This window comes from Aplysia californica, unplaced genomic scaffold, assembly GCF_000002075.1.
Source record: "Aplysia californica isolate F4 #8 unplaced genomic scaffold, AplCal3.0 scaffold00667, whole genome shotgun sequence".
Taxonomy (NCBI): Eukaryota; Metazoa; Mollusca; class Gastropoda; order Aplysiida; family Aplysiidae; genus Aplysia; species Aplysia californica.
In genome coordinates, this window is record NW_004797937.1 from 292,764 (window position 1) to 312,833 (window position 20,070).

The following is a 20,070-nucleotide window of genomic DNA, read 5'->3' on the forward strand; positions in this document are numbered from 1 at the left end:
TCTGGAGGATATCCGCTGAACCCCCCCCCCCTTTCCCCACCCCAAATCATTTAAAACCTCATAACTGCCGGGACCAACACTGTTGAGAGCTATTTGAATGCATTATTCATCGCCCATGGCAGTGAAAGGGTTGTATAAGCGCTAGAGGTAAAAAAGTGATGGAGCATTATCAAATTTTTTCTTTCTTCAAATTCACGAGTCCTACAAAAGGAGTAAAGTTCACGTGTAGCACCTCGTTTTTAGATCCTCCAACATTGATGTTTGGCGTTTGGGAGTGAACGTTTTATTTATCACACAAGCAATGTTTTGTACAAGTCCACGTTACTTAGCCTGCTTCTCTTTGATTACCGTGTGCAAAATAAGAGTTAGCTAAATTTGGTAAATCGCCAAACGGTTTTTAAAAAGACATTTAGCGTTCTCTATTTTAACATCCTGTTCATTTGCTTATGCTGACAAGAGTAAGTGGGTGGTTGGCGGGTGCTCTAGTGTGGTTTGCTTCTTCTTTCCTATCAAACATCTATCGTCCTTATCTCTTCTCCTACTTTCTAAAGTTTGTTATTCTCTTGTAACACCTCTAATCTTCTGCACTTATATGACCTTATTGTGTTGCAAGTGCCGTAAAACACTTGCTAAAACGAAACTGACAAGAGTAACATATTGTATGATGTTGAAGAAATATTGTAAACGTACGTATGTATTTATTAAGATAGGTGGCAAGGGTACACAAGGGTAATATTAGGGGGCGGGGAGAGGGGGGGGTGCTGTTGTTCTTTTTAGAGAATTCGATCAGACAACAGACTGGCGAATCGTAATCGTCGATATTTGTTTTATCATATCTGGCACTAGAAAAAGGAGACGTCCCCCTGGGGCGGTGCCACTGACTGAAGTGTCTTTAGGCCGTTCCCAAAGGGGGTATATTTCTCGTTCTTATACACAGTAGAATTGTAAATGGGCTGATTCATCAATATCATGCTCATAACTGTGCCTGAACTGCAACAGGGAACTGCTGCCTTTTCTTTCCTAATCCTAACTATCGTCATATTTTATTATCTACTTCTTTTGTACGTTTGTCACGCTCTTGTGACCCGCTATTTCCGGGGTGCCTTGGTAGTCGAAGCAGATCTTGTGCTGTTGAAGCTTGAGAGGTGAGCAGAGTAAGCCCGATTCTCTGTAAGGTCTTCTCAGTTGAATTCCACCCCTTGGCGCCCATATGACCTTATGCAGTTGTAAGCGCCGTAAAACCTCTACTAAAACAAACAGAAAAGGAGACGGGCAGTTGGTTGGCGGGTGCTTTGGTGTGGTTTGCTCATGTTTTCCTATCAAATATCTGTCGTCCTGATCTCTCCTCATTTTTAAAAGGGTAATATTAAAAACTCTCTCATGTACCTGTAATCTTCGGCACTTATATGACCTTAATTTGTTGCAAGTGCCGTAAAACTCGTACTATAATTAAACAGATAAAGGATATGTATTATTTTACAAGACATTGAAAACCAAACCTTACCACAAGAATAATTGAAACCTTATTATATAATATTCTCTCTGTTTCTTCCTTATTAAATGTTAAAACTAATGTTGCTCTCTGGCTTTGCAGGTGCATGGTCCGTTCGTTGACAAAGGTGACGTTGTTCAGAATCTGCACGTGAGTCTTCAAGCTGTGAGTCGCCAGACTGTTAGTCTTCAAGCTGTGAGTCTTAAAGTTGTGAGTCTCCAAGTTGTTAGTCTTCAAGCTTTTAGTCTTCAAGCTGTTAGTCTTCAAGCTGTGAGTCTCTTAGCTGTTAGTCTTCAAGCTGTGAGTCTCTAAGCTGTTAGTCTTCAAGCTGTGAGTCTCTAAGCTGTTTGTCTTCAAGCTCCGCAGAACATGGCATTGTTCGTGCTGCGGTAAATGAAAATGACAGATCCCAATTTCAAAAGTACATAAGCAACAGTTACAGAAATGTGATTATTATTAATAATAATAATAATAATAATAATAATGATAATAACAATAAAAATTGCATTTATGTAGTACTCTATTCCATACGAGTATAAACTCGGAGCGCTTTAACTAGAACAAATTTGAAGTTTTTTTAATATGAGCAAAGGACAGAACAGATTGATTTAGAAAATTGTTTAATATACAGGAAAGAACAACAGAAATAACGAAGGAATTTGTCGTGTTACGTACTGTACAAGTAGTGTATTCTGCACAAAGCAAGTTTGCGCACATTGGTTTAAAACAAAAAGATGACCTTTCAGTTGAAAGCAACATTAAAAAGAATAAAACTAGATCATACACAAGCATTCTGTCTCAATAAATCACACTTCTCCGGAAATAACCTGATTTTCTGACATTCCTTGAAAGCATTGGCTGTTAAGGATTATCCACTATGCAGTTTTAAACATGGTGAAAAAGAAAGGTTGTGTTTCTGGCTTCAACTATGGAGAAGAGTTTGCGATTACGTGACCCCCGAAAAAAATAGAAGGATGCAGTTATGGAAGATTCGTGCGTGAATAGACATTGATCAACCACAGCGTTCCAACCGTACGTCTCTGTTATGCTGAGAACCTTTTGATTCTAGTCATGGAAGAAACGTCCTTGACCGAAGTCTACCAACTCCCAGAGACAGCGCTCACAGATAAGGTCACGGTCGTTAATGGTGGCTCACATCCGGACAACGCCCACTCTGGCAAGGGTGGTAACTCTGTTCACGGAAACCACGTAAAGGACAACGATTATGACGCTGAGAACAAGGGGAACAACTCCACCCTCGCCTTGTCCCATAGTGTTCACAGCTTGGGCAAAATACCTGTCCTTGTCGCTCCTCGGATCAGTTCCCAGCACCCGCAGTCGCTGTTTATCAATTTTGACCAGGATGAGGAGAGGGTGAGTCAAGAACATTTATTTTTTCCTCTTTATCTCTCACATTACAGTCGAACCTGCTTCAACCACGACTGTTTCCAAAAAGAAAATGGTGAAATGGTATGGGTTTAACGCCCCTATCAACACTGTTAGGTTATTTAAGTGGGGGAACTCCTAGTTTAACGTCCGTCTCCGATAGGACCGAGCCAAGTGGGAAGTTCGTGTAAAGTGCCTTTCCAAAGGACACAACGTTGGACCGAGCTGAGGCTCGAACCCCCGAACCCGCAATCTCCCGATTACGAGTCCGGTAGCCTAACCACTGGGCTACCGACGCCACTCTCTCTCCACCGTTTCAAGACAACGACCTGAGCAAACAGTGAGCCGGTCTGAGGAAATCAGGAATATGTCGCCTCTGGGCCATTTTGAGGTTTTTGTACTTTTCTAAAAGCTGGGGTTTTGCTGATTATTATGCACTTAAAATGTTTTAATTACATTGTCTAGAAAGTCAGATATTGCATTTTAAAGTAACGAAATGTGGAAAATCAAGAACAGATAAAAAAACCTAAATTCCCCCCCCCCCCCCCCCTCTCTCTCTCTCTTTCTCTCTCTCTCTCTCTCTCTCTCTAACTCTCTCTCGCTCTCTCTCTATCTCTTTCTCTCTCTCTATCTCTCTCTGTCGTTCAAACTTACACTATTACTTTTTAATATCTTAATGCAAATGGAAAATACATTGTGAAAAGATATTTTAAAGTGGTTGTGGTTGTTTCTTTTGTTGTTGTTGTTTTTTAAATTAAAGAAAATATAAAAAAAACAGTGTGGTGGAAAAGAATAAGTTAACACCGGCAAGTCTGTAGGCTACTGGCGAAAATCTGACCCAGCACGGACCTGAACAAATTCACGAGAAAATTGACTGATACGTTCACTCACTGGTGTGATCAACAAGGGACCGAGTCGGTCGGGTGGTAGTAGAGCAATGGCCATTCGGGCGTTTTGTGGATATAGATCTTGAGAAGAACAGAAACATCATCATCCAGAAGAGCCCCCCCTTACCTTCATTATCCAGCTTCATCAAAAGTATCTGCTTCTAGATCTAGATCTACAAGGTGAGCAAAGATTTTACAAACAGCTCTTGAATTATTTTCTAAAATGCTTGAATTCCCTGATATGTATAACTCCAAATCGACCAGAATTTACCACCACAAATATTTTGGCCAATATCTCGGTTAACGTGCGAATAACTTGAGAACGACAGATGTACGCCATTGGCCAATATTTATAGATCTAGTAACAGCTATTGAAGGATTCCCACTTTGTTGTCGTTCACGGTGGCAACACGACCGCAAAGCACTATTGCAGTATTTTTAAAGCCTGTAGCTTACAGTGGCGTGGTGGCGGAGTGGTTAGTGAGCTTGTCTCCAAAACAGAAAGTCCAGGTTCGAGCCTAGGTTCGGCCACGGATTTTTTTTCTCCCCTTCCTGCCCACCCACCTGTAATGGGTACCCGACTTCGAGTTGGGGAAGTAAAGGACTAATTTTTTTTTCTCAAAAAAGCTATTTGCAATCATCTATTTTGTGGATGAATCTAGCGGTTGCCATGGTAATGGCGGCCATTGTAGGAAAATGAGCAATTTTAAAATTTTAAAAAGTCAATCAAAAATCCTCTATTATAAAAAAAAGTCACGACATCACATGCTTTTTCAGTTATCTTATATATTTTTTGAGAATGCAACGTATTTTATATTATATTATTTATTTTTTAATTTATTTTATTTTATTTTGTTTTATTTTATTTCATTCATTTATTGAGAGACAGGAGAGAGAGAGAGAGAGAGAGAGAGAGAGAGAGAGAGAGAGAGAGAGAGAGAGAGAGAGAGAGAGAGAGAGAGAGAGAATGAGAGAGAGAGAGAGAGAGAGAGAGAGAATGAGAGAGAGAGAGAGAGAGAATGAGTTGATTTTGATTCCCACCTTTTCTCAAACCCAAAACGAAACAAAACTGTAATAATGTTTTCTGTTAATTTCCCTAAAATCTTATTAGACAATGGGTTACGAAATGCTTACATGCCTCACTGTACACTTGTTGGAGCCTAATATAATATAATCTGAAAGCGATCTTGGGCATTGCTTCCAAGTTTGTTTTCTAGAACAACAAATGTTCCCGAAGTTGCCCTGACCAGCACGGTAGACAAATTGGCAGTATATCGTCGCAATCTGTTTAAATTTATTAAGTCCAGAATATATATATTTTTAGCAGATAAAAAACAAATGTATGTTTAGTTCTTGTAACTCGTGTACTCATATCCTGTCTCTTTTTGCGTGGCTTTTTTTTTCAACATTTAAAACTTCAAAGGTGAGAAAAAGCCCCCAACAAAACAGTAAATCTTAATCACATCCAAACGACCTCATATCGCGTACCCTAGATTTAACAAATTCTTTCTGCTCATTACCTACTAGATTTTAGAGTTTTGAGGTGAACAGTTGTCAGTTTCCCAACATGGTTAAGCTTTTTCGAATGCAATTCTTGGAATATATTGGTATCAATTACAAACAGTCTTACCATTTTGAAAGAGCACATAGAACATTTGTGAGGCAGCGTGGTGGAATCAGGCTGTCGTCAATTTTTGGGCATGTAGGGGTTTTGGTCTCATCGTAAAGCTTGTTCACTTGTGTTTATTTGGATGAAAAAAATATCCATTGATCTTGAATACAAGTCGAGATATTTGCGAATGAAGGAGGAGGGGGGTCACCTGTTTTCAGAGGTAAAATTAGCGAGAAAATGTCAACCAAAGATTAGTTATTTCCTTAGCTTAAGACTCCATGGTAACTGAAAATTTACTTTTTTGTGCCTTTAATCAACGTTTTTCCAGAAAAATCCACACTGAAATGAATTCTTTAATGGGCATGAAAGGTGTTGAGCCAAAAAACAAAAATTTGATAATAATTCAGAAACCAACAGAAAAAAGCAAGTTTCTTCACTTTGATATTATTTTGGCGAGAGCCTGATTCCACCACGCTGCCTCACATTTGTTTTCTGACCTCATGGTCTTAGTAACTCGAAAACGGCCAAAAATGTCAGACAGAATTTTGTAATCCTGAGATAGCGACATTCTAAGTACATTGGACATATACCAAAGATTTTTAAAATGCAAGTTGTGATATTTTTACATCTGAACAGCTGGCAAGACATACTGAATCCAGCAAAGTTCTTTTATCTTTTTGTTTATCAGGCTCTGTTACGTTTCAGATTTAAGTGACTTAACTGTGAGCGTTTGAACCTGTGGTCGTTCCATAGACTTGAGATAATATCCTAGATCGTGCACTGTCTTGGATGCCGCTGTCTGTTCTCTCTATGTATCGCTGCGAAGCGTGCACACAATGAGCACCAAAATGAAAGGCTAAAACATCTGTTTCACTAGAGTCGAGTGCGCACGGCACGTTTCAGCATTGTCCTTCATTTTGGCTCCAGGTTAAGTGAATTGGTACGCTCTGTTGTGAACAGGAATTGCATCAGAGTGCACGGTTAAGGATATTAGGACACAAATCTATAGCAACAAATGGTTTCTTGTTCTTAACCTTTGATGATTCATAAAAGTTTACACTGGCCTCGGGGTTGAGTGGTGAGGCACTCCGATGTTGTACACAAAAGATCCAAGCTCGATTCCCATGCGGGAGAATTTTTATCGAGTGTGCATGTCGTTCACTGTGCTTGGAAGTTGTAGCCCTCTCAGTCCGGGGTTGGCCCTGATATGCACGGTTGAAGCTCGCCTCAAATGATCTAGGTTGCGATGGTGAGGCATAAACCGTCTACATTACGTTACAATTACATGAATTCACCGTATTACACCTCTTTAAAAACAAGCGAAACAAATGAACCAACCAACAAACAAACAAATTATGCACAAACAAAACCTAATTACCGCAAAGGAATGCGTGAAACGATATAAGAAAACTTGGAAGAAGAGATGACAGTGGTCTGCCAGTCAATAATATCAATTAAGAAACCCCTGACTGGTGAAACTGAGAACGTTACGAAGAGTGAGTGGCTTCTGGTGCTGGCGTACTTCTGCTATCTCACACAGAATCCTTTGACTTCCAGGACGATGACACCTTTCTGGTTGGCTTACTAGACTAGCCATTAATCTTCCAGTCTGCTGTATTTGTGGACAGGAAATGATTTCTGGAAACATTTTCAAGGAGTACGTTTGCGCATAACTAGTCGACAAGGAATTTGTTTCCTGTTTATTAAAACCAGCTTCATTCTACTAATTTGGAGTTGATGAATTTTTTATGCTTAGGCACAGTTCTTTTAAGATCTAGCTTGAAGTCGTTTTCCATTTTCAGATATTACAGTAAAAAAAAAAAAACGAACCAAAGGGCATTGGAGATCTGTCATTTTTTTAAAGTATAAGATGCAATTGTAGGACTGTGGCATCAGTTTCTAAATAGTGTAATACAACATTTTGTGCTATGACTTTTTTGTGGCCATTTAGTTTTCACTCAGCAAACAGAGTTTTTCAAAACTAGAAACAGCTAATTTTATTCTAAGTCAATAGTCAGAGTGCCTCACCATTGTGTAACCGATCCTAAACATTTTGCTGCATTTGCGGCGAAATAACTTACTTTGACAATGACAATTTGTATTCATCTCGCAGAGATAAATTTGTTTTGGTCGTTTACAATGGCAGTAGATGTTACAAAGCTTAGGTGCACTCACGCATACGCACAACAAGGCAGGACATATTAGTATAATGCTCAAAGGAGAACAATATCAAACTTTAGAAGGCCTATCACCTTATTTCAAACTCGAAGTTGGTGACCGAGATAGAAGTTGTTCTCTTCACGTAGGCTGCAATACCTGTGCCACATACTTTTGCTAGTAGTTGCAAAGAAAAAAAATCACTGACCTATGCAGTGCCAGTGGTTTATCCTGAACCAAGTAATCATTGAGATAACTGCTATTTCTATATTGTGCAACCGGACAGACATAGACTTGAGGAAATAGGAAGAGCACAGTTGGTTATAATGATATTCCATCTCTTGACGCCAAGTACCACAAAGCCAAGATTTACTCATTCTTGTCGGGACAGAGACAGTTACTAAATTTTAAAAGATGGGAGAGGATACCCGTGAGGAATACAATGAAGCTTCAGCAATTAGAACCTGATTTTCATCTGAATTTTCTGGCAAGAATACTCTATAATATTATAATCAAGCAAAGTGGACTGAACGACCTTCTCAGAGACCTTGGGTTGCCTTCACGCAAAGCTAATTTATTGGGTTTAAGGCTTCGGCAGCGGAATTTTGTTTGCTGACGGTCCAAGAGGGAGCACCTTACCCTAGACACTTTCCGTACTTCACCTGTAGAAAGTTTACAGGCAGAAGCGCATGAACCATCTTTAGAACTTATAAGGAAAAAAACTCTCTTTGCAGTACGCTTTGAAACTTAGCTCAGTACCCCAAAACCCAGCCCACAAATGTGTCTTTGGCCTTCCCGAAGATCTAAAAACTCTATCCTCCTTAGGAAATAAAGTAAGCCCTTTCGGAATAAGAATCCAAACGATCTCAAAGACATTGATTTTTCTGAAGACATAATATAGCCCTTTGCCATGTTCAGCATACCTCCATGGCATTTAACCAAACCAAACATAGATACTAGTCTTGAAAAACACAACAAAAAGTCTACAGACAAACTATATACTTAAACTCATACAAACAGTTAATAAATAGATACCCTGAAGCAGAGAATCTCTTTACAGACGGATCCAAAAATGACTCCTCAGTAGGACCTGCTGCCCTTGCATCGCCACACAGCTTAAGCTTAAGGAAAGTCCACCCAGAAACGTCAGTCTACACTGCTGAGGCTACAGCTCTTGAAATGGCCCTAAATATTATAGATCAATCAACCAAGTCTACTTGACTAATCCTCTCAGACTCTCTCTCTTGTCTGAAATCTTTAGAGTGCTCTGACACCTCCGACAACAGAATTTTAAAACTTATAATTCAACTGCATTTTCTACATCAGTCTGGAAAACTATTACAATAGCTTGGCTTCCAAGCCATGTTGGCATTGATGGCAACGAAGCCGTTGACCAATTTGCCAAAGAATCTCTAAAACTGCCTGAAAATAAAAATAGTAAAATCCCTTTCTCTGACATGAAACCGAAAGTAAAAGAACACATCACATCCTCCTGGTCCCAAATTTGGAATCAACAAATACACAACAAACTCCATTACATTCAACCGAAACTTACGCCCAGGAAACCACTATCTCTCCTACGAAGAGAAAAAGTAATTTTTACCAGACTAAAGATAGGACACACGCACGTCACGTACAAACATTTGCTTGAAGGAGAGGAAGCTCCTTTTTGCGTGGCGTGCCACACAAATTTCACAGTTCGGCACATCCTAACGGAATGTGTCGAATTTAATTATGTTCGTAAGAAATATTTTAAATGTAAAGATATTTAGACCCTTTTTGACATCGTAGACCCTAGACAAATTTTAAGTTATATAAAAGAAGTTGGACTATTTAATAGAACATGAAAATAAATAGTTATCGTTCTCGGTGTATATATACATACACTGAAATTAATATTGTATATACAAATGTAAATAAGCCTTTTCCATATATAATTTTTAAAAAAAATAAATGTTTGTTCGTCTTTTTAGCATAATGAAAATAGTGTGATCGTGTGCGGTTGCGAGCTCCGAAAGACTCTTACTAAAAACAGGTCTGATTTTGTAGCGGTGAAACCTGTTGGCGCTTAAATGACCAAAATTGTGTCGATAATGCCGTAAAACATCTACCCAATCAAATCAGCACATTCAAAAATCGGGAAAATGATTTTCAGCTTTTTTTTTTCAACAAAGGACAACATGGTTGCACGTATAAGATGTGTCATCTTCTCATCATCATCATCAATGCCTTTCACCCCTGACAGGGTATAGACCACATACAAGCTCCTTCCATTTATCTCTGTCCTGGGCCATCCTTCCAAACTCGTTCCAAGTGAGCATCATCTCTCTCATGTTCCTTTCCACGCATACGATTTGAACGATTAAATAAATGTTGTGGGGTGGGTGATGAACAGGAGATATTGCAGCTATGGAAAGTGACACCAGGGCAAACGGAATGATAACAATATGTTAGCAAATCAAGAGTGTAACAGGCTTTGAATACAAGAGGTAAATCAAGAAACAACGAGTCGAATAAGTATGAGGCGATCCCCTTTTTCCTATTAAAAAAAAATAATTGTTAAGTATGAAAACCTGCATATCTTGAAATACTAGACCTAAACATCACAGTCCACTGTCAATTTCGTGTTTAGCGCCCCCAAATACATGTACATATTGATGTTTGAGCCCCGAACCAGAAATCTTTGGAAAATTAACTTTTGTAGTCTAGTATGTTATCGGTGTGTGTGGTATAGCGATTATTAAGGCCCTTCGCCGTCGCACGCGGAAGACCCCAGCTTGATTCCCGAGTGGGAGAGACTTTAAAAAATCTAGTGTCTTGGTTTTTCTGCAAGTATATTATTGTCTCCCTCTCAGCCTGAGTTGACTGACAGGTAGTGTTGCAGGCAACCTAATAAAGTTGCGAAGTTTATCAAAGGGTATGTAAAACACCTACATTTAAACAACCGCCTTCCCACAAATCTAAAGTGCTTGAACATCGTCCATGAATTTATTGACTTTCGTCTATTTGTCGTTTGTTTCTTCTTTTTTTCTGTTTCACTCTCTAATGCGTAGAATACAGTGGAAAAAGGAGAAACCTAAAAAAGAGAGAGGGATTGATATTATGAGAGATAAAAGAGAGAGAAAATATGAAAGATAGATAGATAGATAGATAGAGAGAGAGAGAGAGAGAGAGAGAGAGAGAGAGAGAGAGAAACAGAGAGGCAGAGAGAACACACATCAATCATAAATATCCCTTACCCCCTCACAATATCTAAATAAGAAAATAAAAATGGATGACGCAGGACATTAACTCAGAACTAACAGAAAAGAGAAGTCATCAAAGTAAGAAGACGAACAAAAGGATACAGAGCTTTTGATAGGCAATTTTTAAAACATGTAATGAAGCCAAAGGAAAACGGAAGAATGATAGAGAGGAATCTAAATTATAAATACAGCAAATACATGTTGTCCAAAACCAAAAATGTGTAGCAAGGATGATCAAATGCCGGAGGCAGAAGATCAAAGAATGCGATGATTTGATGGCAAGATGGATGTTTTTACACCAGGAATGAGTAAACTATAAGTGAGGCTTCGTGGTTTAATCAGACGCTCGTGTCAAATAATGAAATCTAAGAAATCGGTATTTTTCGGCCAGTTTGAAATTTCTTTTCGAATTTTTGTTTTTTGGCTCAACGCCTTGTATGCCCATTCAATAACATTCTCAAGTGTGGATTGTATGAAAAAAAAACCCCGTTGATTAAAGACATGAAACATATAAATTTGCAGTTTCCAAGGACTCTTGAGCTATGGAAATCGCCAAACTTTGACCGCCATTTATCGCTAATTTTGCTTCTGAAAATGAAATAAGGTGACTCCACCTCCTTCCACCTCAAATATCTCGACTTCTATTCAAGATAAATGGATAATTTTCTCATCAAATGCAAGGCAAATGAACAACCTTTAAGATTAAACCAATAGCTCCAAATACCCCCCAAAATGACGAGCGCCTGATTTCACCGCGCTGTGATACCAATGTTTCCTGATGATAGTAATACTGTGCATTATTTACTCAATCGATGTTAAAGGAAAGGAATATTGAAGCACATAAACTATCTTTTTACCATACTTGGAGTTGTTTTTGTATTGCAATTCCGGTGAAAAAGATCCACGCATCCCACACCTGAAGTATAAAAAGTAATATCTCACGCATGAGATATCAGCTGCTGTTTTAGTTGTTGACACCGCCTGAATTATTTTAGTTTGGGTGAGTAACTTCTCTCGCTACAGTCGCATGTCACAAGTGGTACGTTATCAGACCGGAAAAACCCGAACGAATATCTCAATCGCAACCGGCAAAAATGAACTTACTGACCCTATCGGATTTGGTTTTCAAATATTCGAGAACTTTATGTATTTTCCCTGGGCAATTTCCAGATTTCCTCAAATTCCCGGTGCATTCCCGGATCTCGGGGATTTTTTTTTCAAAATCCCAGGGCCTGGCGGCCACCCTGTCAAGAGGTGCAAGTGACAGGGCAGTTTCTTCAGACTGCACCGAATCTGATGGAGTCAGTCTTGATTGATCGATCGCATTGAAGTCAACAGCTATAAACCAGGCTTTCCGGATCCATGTATGTAGCAACTGATCACAACAATGCCCCATCTCCAATGGAGTGGACCTTTTTGTGGGCGTCGCCGATCGCAAGAAGTCCCTTTTTAAAAAATTGATAAGGGAATATCTATGCGGCCAGCCCCTCCCTGATTCATATTGGTTGTTTTTTTATGTTAAGACATTTACACATTATATTTATTCATTACTTCAACACATGAACCTATAATCGAATAAAACATATGATAACAAAGCTTTGTAATGACAATGGACAAGTGACCAGTCAAATGTTCACTTGGGGATATTTTGATCGACCAAATTCTTCACTCCACTGCCACTCTTAAACTTTGTTGCCTATCAAGACCATCTATCTTTGTTGTGAACATGGGATTCATGCCAGTGCATCACGGAAGCTTGGTTTCCGTTTGGAAAATGAAACAAGACATGGATTATTTACTTTATAAAGAAAGTGGCTGCTAGGAAAGTGGCCGCATAATTCGGCGGACCTCAAATAGTGCCTTTACTCTAGACTAAACTAAAACAAAACGAAAAAAAAGCAACTTACAAACGGTCTATTGTGTCAATTTTTCAGGGGAAAGAGTTGCACTAGTGGCATAAAACACTTAGACGTCTACATCGGTTAAAAATTAAATGACCAAATGCCCATTGCTATATATATCGCCCCAGGTGTACAAAGCTTACTTAAGACGACAGAGGCTGGGCGCGCTCCCTGTGCTGGTGGTCATCTGTCTGGCGCACGCCATCACCTGTGTGACCCTTGACCTCGCTCCTTACGTCCAGGAAAGCCGGCTGGACAGGATTGTGACGATAGCCGCAGCCGCTTTTGTGGTCACCTCCACGTCCCTGCTGGTTCTCTACTCGCCTCTCAAGGCCAGGGTCTCAGGTAAGATTTATTTGTGGTCAAAATCAAGGTCTCAGGTAAGATTTATTGATGGTCAAGGTCAGGGTCTCAGGTAAGATTTATTGGTGGTCAAGACCAGGGTCTGAGGTAAGATTTATTGATGGTCAAAGCCAAGATCTCAGGAAAGATTTATTGATGGTCAAAGCCAAGGTCTCAGGAAAGATTTATTGATGGTCAAAGCCAATGTCTCAGGAAAGATTTATTGATGGTCAAGGCCAGGGTCTCATGTAAGATACAGGGTGCATGGAAGTGGGACCAAATTGGACAAAAGGATACTTATTCACAGACAGGAAAGAGAGGCTAAAACAGCACCAGGACATGGATGGCTTTTGCCTCTTTAAATAAATTACTGATGGTCAAGGTCAAGGTCTCAGGTAAGTGGGGATTCTCTAGTCCTACAACTTCCCTCCTTGATAAAAAAAACCCAAAACCAAAACAAAACAAAAACACCACCATCAACAGCAGCGACAAAAACAGCAACAACAACAACAACAACAACAGCAACAACAACAACAACAACAACAGCAGCAGCAGCAGCAGCACAGCAATAACAATATCAACAGCAACAACAACAGCAGCAGCGGCAACAACAACAACAACACAACAACAACAACAACAACAACAACAACAGCAGCAGCAACAACAACAACAACAACAAAAACAGCAGCAACAATAATAACAACAAAACAACAGCAACAACAAAAACAACAAAAACAACAGCAACAACAACAACAACAAAAACAACAGCAACAACAACAACAACAAAAACAACAGCAACAACAACAACAATAAGGGTGATGACGACAATGATGTAAACACATCCGTCAACAATAGAAAACAAACGCCAACACACTCATGGTTCTTTATAATTGTTTCTACTGTTGACGCTGTTAATTCTCTGATTTGGACACTGTAAGAATAATGTTTGCACGTTTTGTTTTAATTAATTACTTACTACACACAAAAGCATCATCTGATAGAAATGGGCCATCAGCACGAGCCAAATCTGCGACAGACACCGGCAATAAATGATTCTCCGATCGTTCCTTTCCTCTGATGCTCTCAAAATACTTACATTATCCTGATTCTTCCCCGTCACTCATCTGACCTCATTTATCTTCAATTTTGCCAGCGAGAGCTAGACGTTCAAGGCCTTCAAGTCTATCCAAGTGTCACAGAAACAGCATTAAATTGTCTTTTCCTAATTGGTTTTATCAGTCAGTAGCCCACATTGGCTTCTTCAAGTACTACCTCATTTGATTTCTTTTCCTTCCAAGAACCTCACAGCAGTCTCCTTAGAAACCACATTTCTGTTGCTTCTATTTTATTTTCGCCGTCTTTTGTAATGGGCCAGCATTCAGAGCATTGGAGAGAACAGGTAGGGACGAAAAAGGTTTTTAAAAAATAAAGTACAGTAAAAGAACAAACCCCAAAAAGTCGGCGTTGGGCAAGTGCATTGCACGAAATAAGCATAATCATATTATTATGTCTATCTTGTATAAAACTGCAACGTTGATCAGTGGAAGGAAAAAAAGAGGGGGGGGGGGGGGGGGTAGATCACCCCAAAGATTCGCAACCCAAAAGCGTGGCCAGAATATTTTAAACTGGGAGAGAAGGAAACATTTAGGTTAATTAAGAAATATTGGAAACAGAACAAAACCAAAAACAAAAGACAAAAAGCAAAGACAAAAAATAATTAATTAAAATAAATGTTTCGGAGGGAGGGGGGGGGGGGGGTATAATAATTATACCTTGTACAATATTGCAACGGTGATCAGGGGGCGTGGGAGATTGGGGTGGGGGGAGGTGGGGGTGGGTGGGAGAGGGCGGGGTGATGACGTCAAAAATAGTGCCATGAGGAGGATAATCAGAGTCGCCCAAAGGCCACCTAGGCGGTAGTCATGTCACAAACGTGTGAAGGCAAAACACATACACAGAGATCACGAAAATGCGTGGTTGGCTGGTGTGGTTTGCTCCTTCTTTTCTATCAAACATCTATCGTCCTTATATCTCCTCCTTCTTTGTTGTGTATACAAAAAGAGGAAACTTAATTGTCAGACAATAGAAACATAGCGTCAAATTTTAGCAGGGTTTGACAAGACGTTCTGTTCTAAGACAGAAACTTGTAAGATATTTTAATATCCCCAATGTAACAACACTTTCCAGGTTTCAACTAAAACATTACACAGAAAAGAATATAATCGAAAAATCCAGCATTGGAAGTTGGCCCAACGGAAAGTGAGCGCTCTTTGCCAAATTACTTCCAAACATCAAGCTGATTATTATTTCAATGGTTCCAGCGAACACGTTCCTACCCCCGGGGCGGTGCTACTGACTGACGTGCCTTTAGGCCATTCCGAAAGGGGGGGGGGGGCATTTACTTTTTCTTATGCACAGTGGAATTGTAATTGTAAATGGACTGATTCATCAATGTCATGCTCACAACTGTGCCTGAACTGCAACAGGGAACTGCTGCTTTTTCTTTCCTAATCCTTCCTATCGTCATTTTTCCTCTACTTCTTTTGTATGTTTGTCGCACCTTTGTGACCCGCTATTTCCGGGGTGCCTTGATAGTCGAAGCAGACTTTGTGCTGTTGAAGCTAGAGAGGTGAGCAGAGTAAGCTTGATTCCCTGTAAAGACTTCTCTGTTGACATCCACCCCTTGGCGCCGTGAAATCTCTACTAAAACAAAAATACGTTCCATGTCTCTTCCTTTCTTTGGTCACATTCTAAAAACCAAGGTAGACTAAATGGCAAAGGAACTTGGACTTGACTTCCCATGCATCACAGGACAGTTGAACAGGTTCAAAAAGAGATACGACATCACTCTAATAGCTGCGTGCGTTGAATCTGCAACAGGAAACGGGATTAATTTTCCGACCATAGCCAGTTAACTGTCTTAATTTGTTTTCACAATCTCTCTAGTTTCTCGTTTTATCCGTTTACCGGAATTATGTTGTTGTTGTTGTTGTTGGTGTTGTTGCTGTTGCTGTTGTTGTTGTTGTTGACGCTTTTGTTTCTGTTGTTGTATTATAAAGACTTGTTAGCCGGCTTAGAACAGATTTACACCTGTGGGTTGTGCTAATTGTCCAAGACACCTCTTCCCAATAGAGTCCAGTGGCTGCAGTTGTCTTTCCTGCTTCCTAATGAAGCCAACATTACAATTTGATTAATTGTTACCAGTGATGTTGGTAGTCTTGTGGCTAGGCTACTGGACTCGTTGTCGTGAGGTTGCCGGCTTAGGGGTTCCATCCACCTGTCTGGCGTTGTGTCCTTGGGAAAGGCGCTTTATGTGAATTTTGCTCACTTCACACAGATGTGGATGTGTACCCAGCCATATAGACATGACAGCGAAAGATCTTGTCAGTATGTTAGTGTTTTAGAGTCAAAGAATGGCAACTTGCACTGTATGCTCCACAAGGAATTTAGATTGTTCCACAATGCTTTAAGGTCTGCTGGGATAATAATTTCGATTGTAAAGCGTATACAGCTTGCTGTTGAACTGGAATTTGCGCTATACAAATGCTAGACTCTATCTATTATTGGTCATTACAGAAGGTACGTTCTTCATAAACAACTGTTATTTCTTTTCTCCAACAGAGAGCCTTGCAATTCTCATGTGGTTCATCCTGACATTCCAAATTTACTTCGATGTGGGCACCGCCTACCCGCGCCACACGCCGCCCGATCGGATTGGTTGGTTGCTGCTTCTCATCTACTTCACACAGTGGGCCCTCCCCTTAGGGGCGTGGCTTAGCCTGCCCGTGGGAGTGCTGCTCTGCTTTCTGCACAGCGTTGTAGTGGGCGTGCTCTGGTACAATGAGGGTCCCGTCACCACTAAGCTGGAGAATCAGGTAGGTTGTTAGTTTTTGTAAGCGTTTTACAAAGTTACATGGAGCCAATCCTATTATACGGGTGCGAAGCATGGACAATCAATAGACAGCTGGAAAGAACTATTGAGGTGACAGAGTTGTGGTTCATAAGACGCAGGCTGCGTGTCCTGTGGACAACTAGAAAAACAAATGAAGAAGTCTTGGTTGAAGCAGATTACAGACGACAGCTTATGACGAATATACGAAAGCGACAGGCAAATTTCATTGGACACACAATGCGGAAACAAGCATTGTAGAATATTGTAACACCAGGCAAGTTTGATGGAATGAGAGGCAGAGGCAGACAGAGGGAAAAGGTACTGGACAACATGACAACATGGCTAGGAACAGCAAGAACAACAGACACCATTGCTGCAACGCAAGACAGATGGAAGTGGAGGTCCATGATCGCCCACGCCGGTTGGCAAGGCATCAGATGATGATTATGAAGCACTTTACAGCACTTGCAACACAATAGGTCATATAAGTGCCGAAGAGTAAAGGGGTTAAAAGAGAGTAACAAACACAAAAAAGAGAAGTTAGGATGATTGAAGTTTGGTAGGAAAGAAGAAGAAAGTAACACAAGAACACAAGCCAACCACCCGCTCAGCTAGGTTTGTTGCGTCACTTACAGTGGCTCATGGTTTCTTAAACTTGTCGTGGGTGGTTGACAGGTGCTCTGGTGTGGTTTTCTCGTTCTTTCCTATCAAGCCTCTATCGCCATAATCCCTCCTCCTTTTTCTATTTTATGTTTGTTACTTTCTAGAAACACCTTTATTCTTTGGCACTTCAAATATGACCTAACTGTGTTACAAGTGCCGTAAAATGCATACTCAAACATAACAAATTATCATTGTCGCTGCGTAGCTAGCTCACACGCACGCACACACACAAACACACACACACACACACACACACACACACACGCGCGCACACACACACACACACACACACACACACACACACACACACACACACACACATGATCACGTGATGTATCCATCCCATGTCATCACTGGCGTGAGGCATACCAAAGAGTCTACACAACAAGAGGGTCCACTCGTCTCTTTGAGCCAATTAAACAAGTGTCCTCAAAATTCGGTGGCGCTCTCTGCTCAAATGCGCACCCTTTGCGAACAGAGTTACCCTACCTGTGTTAAAAAAACCCAAAATGAAACTAACACGTTTGTGAATAAATAAGAATTTATATTTCGGAAAAACGTTTTTTTTAAAAGATGGTCACTCTGACAAAAAACGTCTTCCGGAGGAAAGGGCGACTGTTTTCTTCCTGATGAACAGCAGTCGATCTGCGCACGCAAGGAGGTGTTATTCCTATTGTTCTTCTGGAGAAATGAAAGAGAGCTTCAAAACAGACTGCAGCGCCATCTGAAGCAAAGAGCGGACTTCCGGCGGACACTTTTTTGGCTGAGTGGACCATCTTGTTATGTACTATCTTTGGGCATACTTGATGCCACTATCATCGATACTACTAATACAATCCTGGCCCAGATTTCCGTACCCAATGTGTTAAAAAATGACGTCATGACTTGTGTCACATGAAGAAGAAAAAAAAAAAACCTCTACAAATTTCTTTCCTTCGTATGGGGAGAAGTTTTGCCGTTTTCCTCGAGTTTCTCGCAGCTAGGTCTTTCTGCTAGAACGTGTTATATATATATATCTTTTTCACGAAGTTTTCCACCTGGTTTAGCTCTAACAGGCGGGGTCTTGTGAACGGTTGAATCTGTGTCGATGGACGTAAAACCACTTAGGGCTTACGTTTACATATTGTATTTATGAATGCCATCTGTAAAAATCGTTGTTTATTCTTCAAAATTTTGCTTTAGAGTACACCAGACCCCTTTCTACATTAAATTTTTAAAAACCAAATGTCCTCCTTCCCCAAAAATATTGTTACAAGTTAATTCTATTCGTTTGTCCAAGGGTCATTCAATGAATTGCCATTCTGCAAACTCGCAAAAGTCTAATTAGGAACATTAATATATAATGCTAGTTTGGAATATAAGTGAAGCAGAAGCATATATAATGTGTTTGTGTTTTTTTCGCATGAGTAGGTCGTCGCCTCTCCGCACGCCCTGGGATTATTTTGTACCCCCAGGGTTGTATTCTTCACATTTTAGAATAATTCTAGTAGGAAGATCTCTTTGAAACTTTCAGTATTTCTCAAAAAAATCATTTTGACAGACTGTTCAGGAAAGTGTACGGATCGAATTAACGAGTAAATTCCTCTTTGGAAAGTGGTGGCACAGAGTTCCCCACGTCGTATGAATACGATAGTAAAACACGACGTACGGATACGGTTAAGCCCGTTTGGATACTCTTTACACCAGAGTCCAAAAAAAAAAAGTTTCTGATGTTATGTTCTCTACAGGAATCGTGGAAAGCGAAAAATGTGTACGCCTTGACCATAGAATTATATTGCATTCGGTGATATTGAAGTGTCCATATTTTAGTTTTTAGTTTTAGTAGAGGTTTTACGGCGCTCGCAACTGCATAAGGTCATATGAGCGCCAGAAGATTAGAGGTGTTACAAGATAGTAACAAACATAAAAAAGAAGGAGGTGAGATAAGGACGATAGGTGTTTGATAGGAAAGAAGAAGCAAACCACATCAGAGCACCCGACAACCACCCACGTGTCCATCTTTAATAGAGCTTTGGAAAAGTGTAAAAATCGAAAATTCTCAGATTTTGGACTTACGTAGATTGCTGGCGACAACGACGATATACAGGCTGGTTTTAACTTGTTTTTTGTTGTTTGCCCATCGAACCGGTGCAGAAGAACGTGTTTCTGCAAATAGTTTCATACCTCCGGTAAATTTGCACTATTATCATGAGGTCAGTGCGTGCAACGAGCCATTCGTCAAGCCGAAATCAATAGCCCACTGACCGTTATGAGACTCGCAAAAACAGGGGGGAATGGAGCGCAATGCTTGTGAATGGTCTTAACCATTGATTCATTCAATACGAGCTGTCCTTCTTTATACAATTTGTTATCCAGAAAGACGTTTTTCTACTTTTGGGTTTAACGCTTTCATAATATTTAATGCTTTTCTCAGCTCGTTTTCCTTTTTATATTCCAGAAATATTATGTTTCCAATACATGCTTTAGTACGTGGTTTTTTTTTTTTTTTGTTTT

General features: G+C 40.1%; 1 protein-coding gene across 1 annotated transcript in view; it reads left to right on the plus strand.

The window, feature by feature from the left end:
- The first annotated feature begins 2,169 nt into the window (after nucleotides 1-2,169).
- The window catches only part of LOC101860364 (adenylate cyclase type 3), a 19,491-nt gene continuing 1,590 nt past the window's right edge, over nucleotides 2,170-20,070 (plus strand). Inside the window, exons 1-3 of the mRNA XM_013087984.2 lie at nucleotides 2,170-2,866; nucleotides 12,809-13,025; nucleotides 16,644-16,897. Coding sequence (XP_012943438.2) covers nucleotides 2,564-2,866; nucleotides 12,809-13,025; nucleotides 16,644-16,897 — 774 coding nt within the window. The 5' untranslated portion in view covers nucleotides 2,170-2,563. The remainder of the gene's footprint in view (nucleotides 2,867-12,808; nucleotides 13,026-16,643; nucleotides 16,898-20,070) is intronic.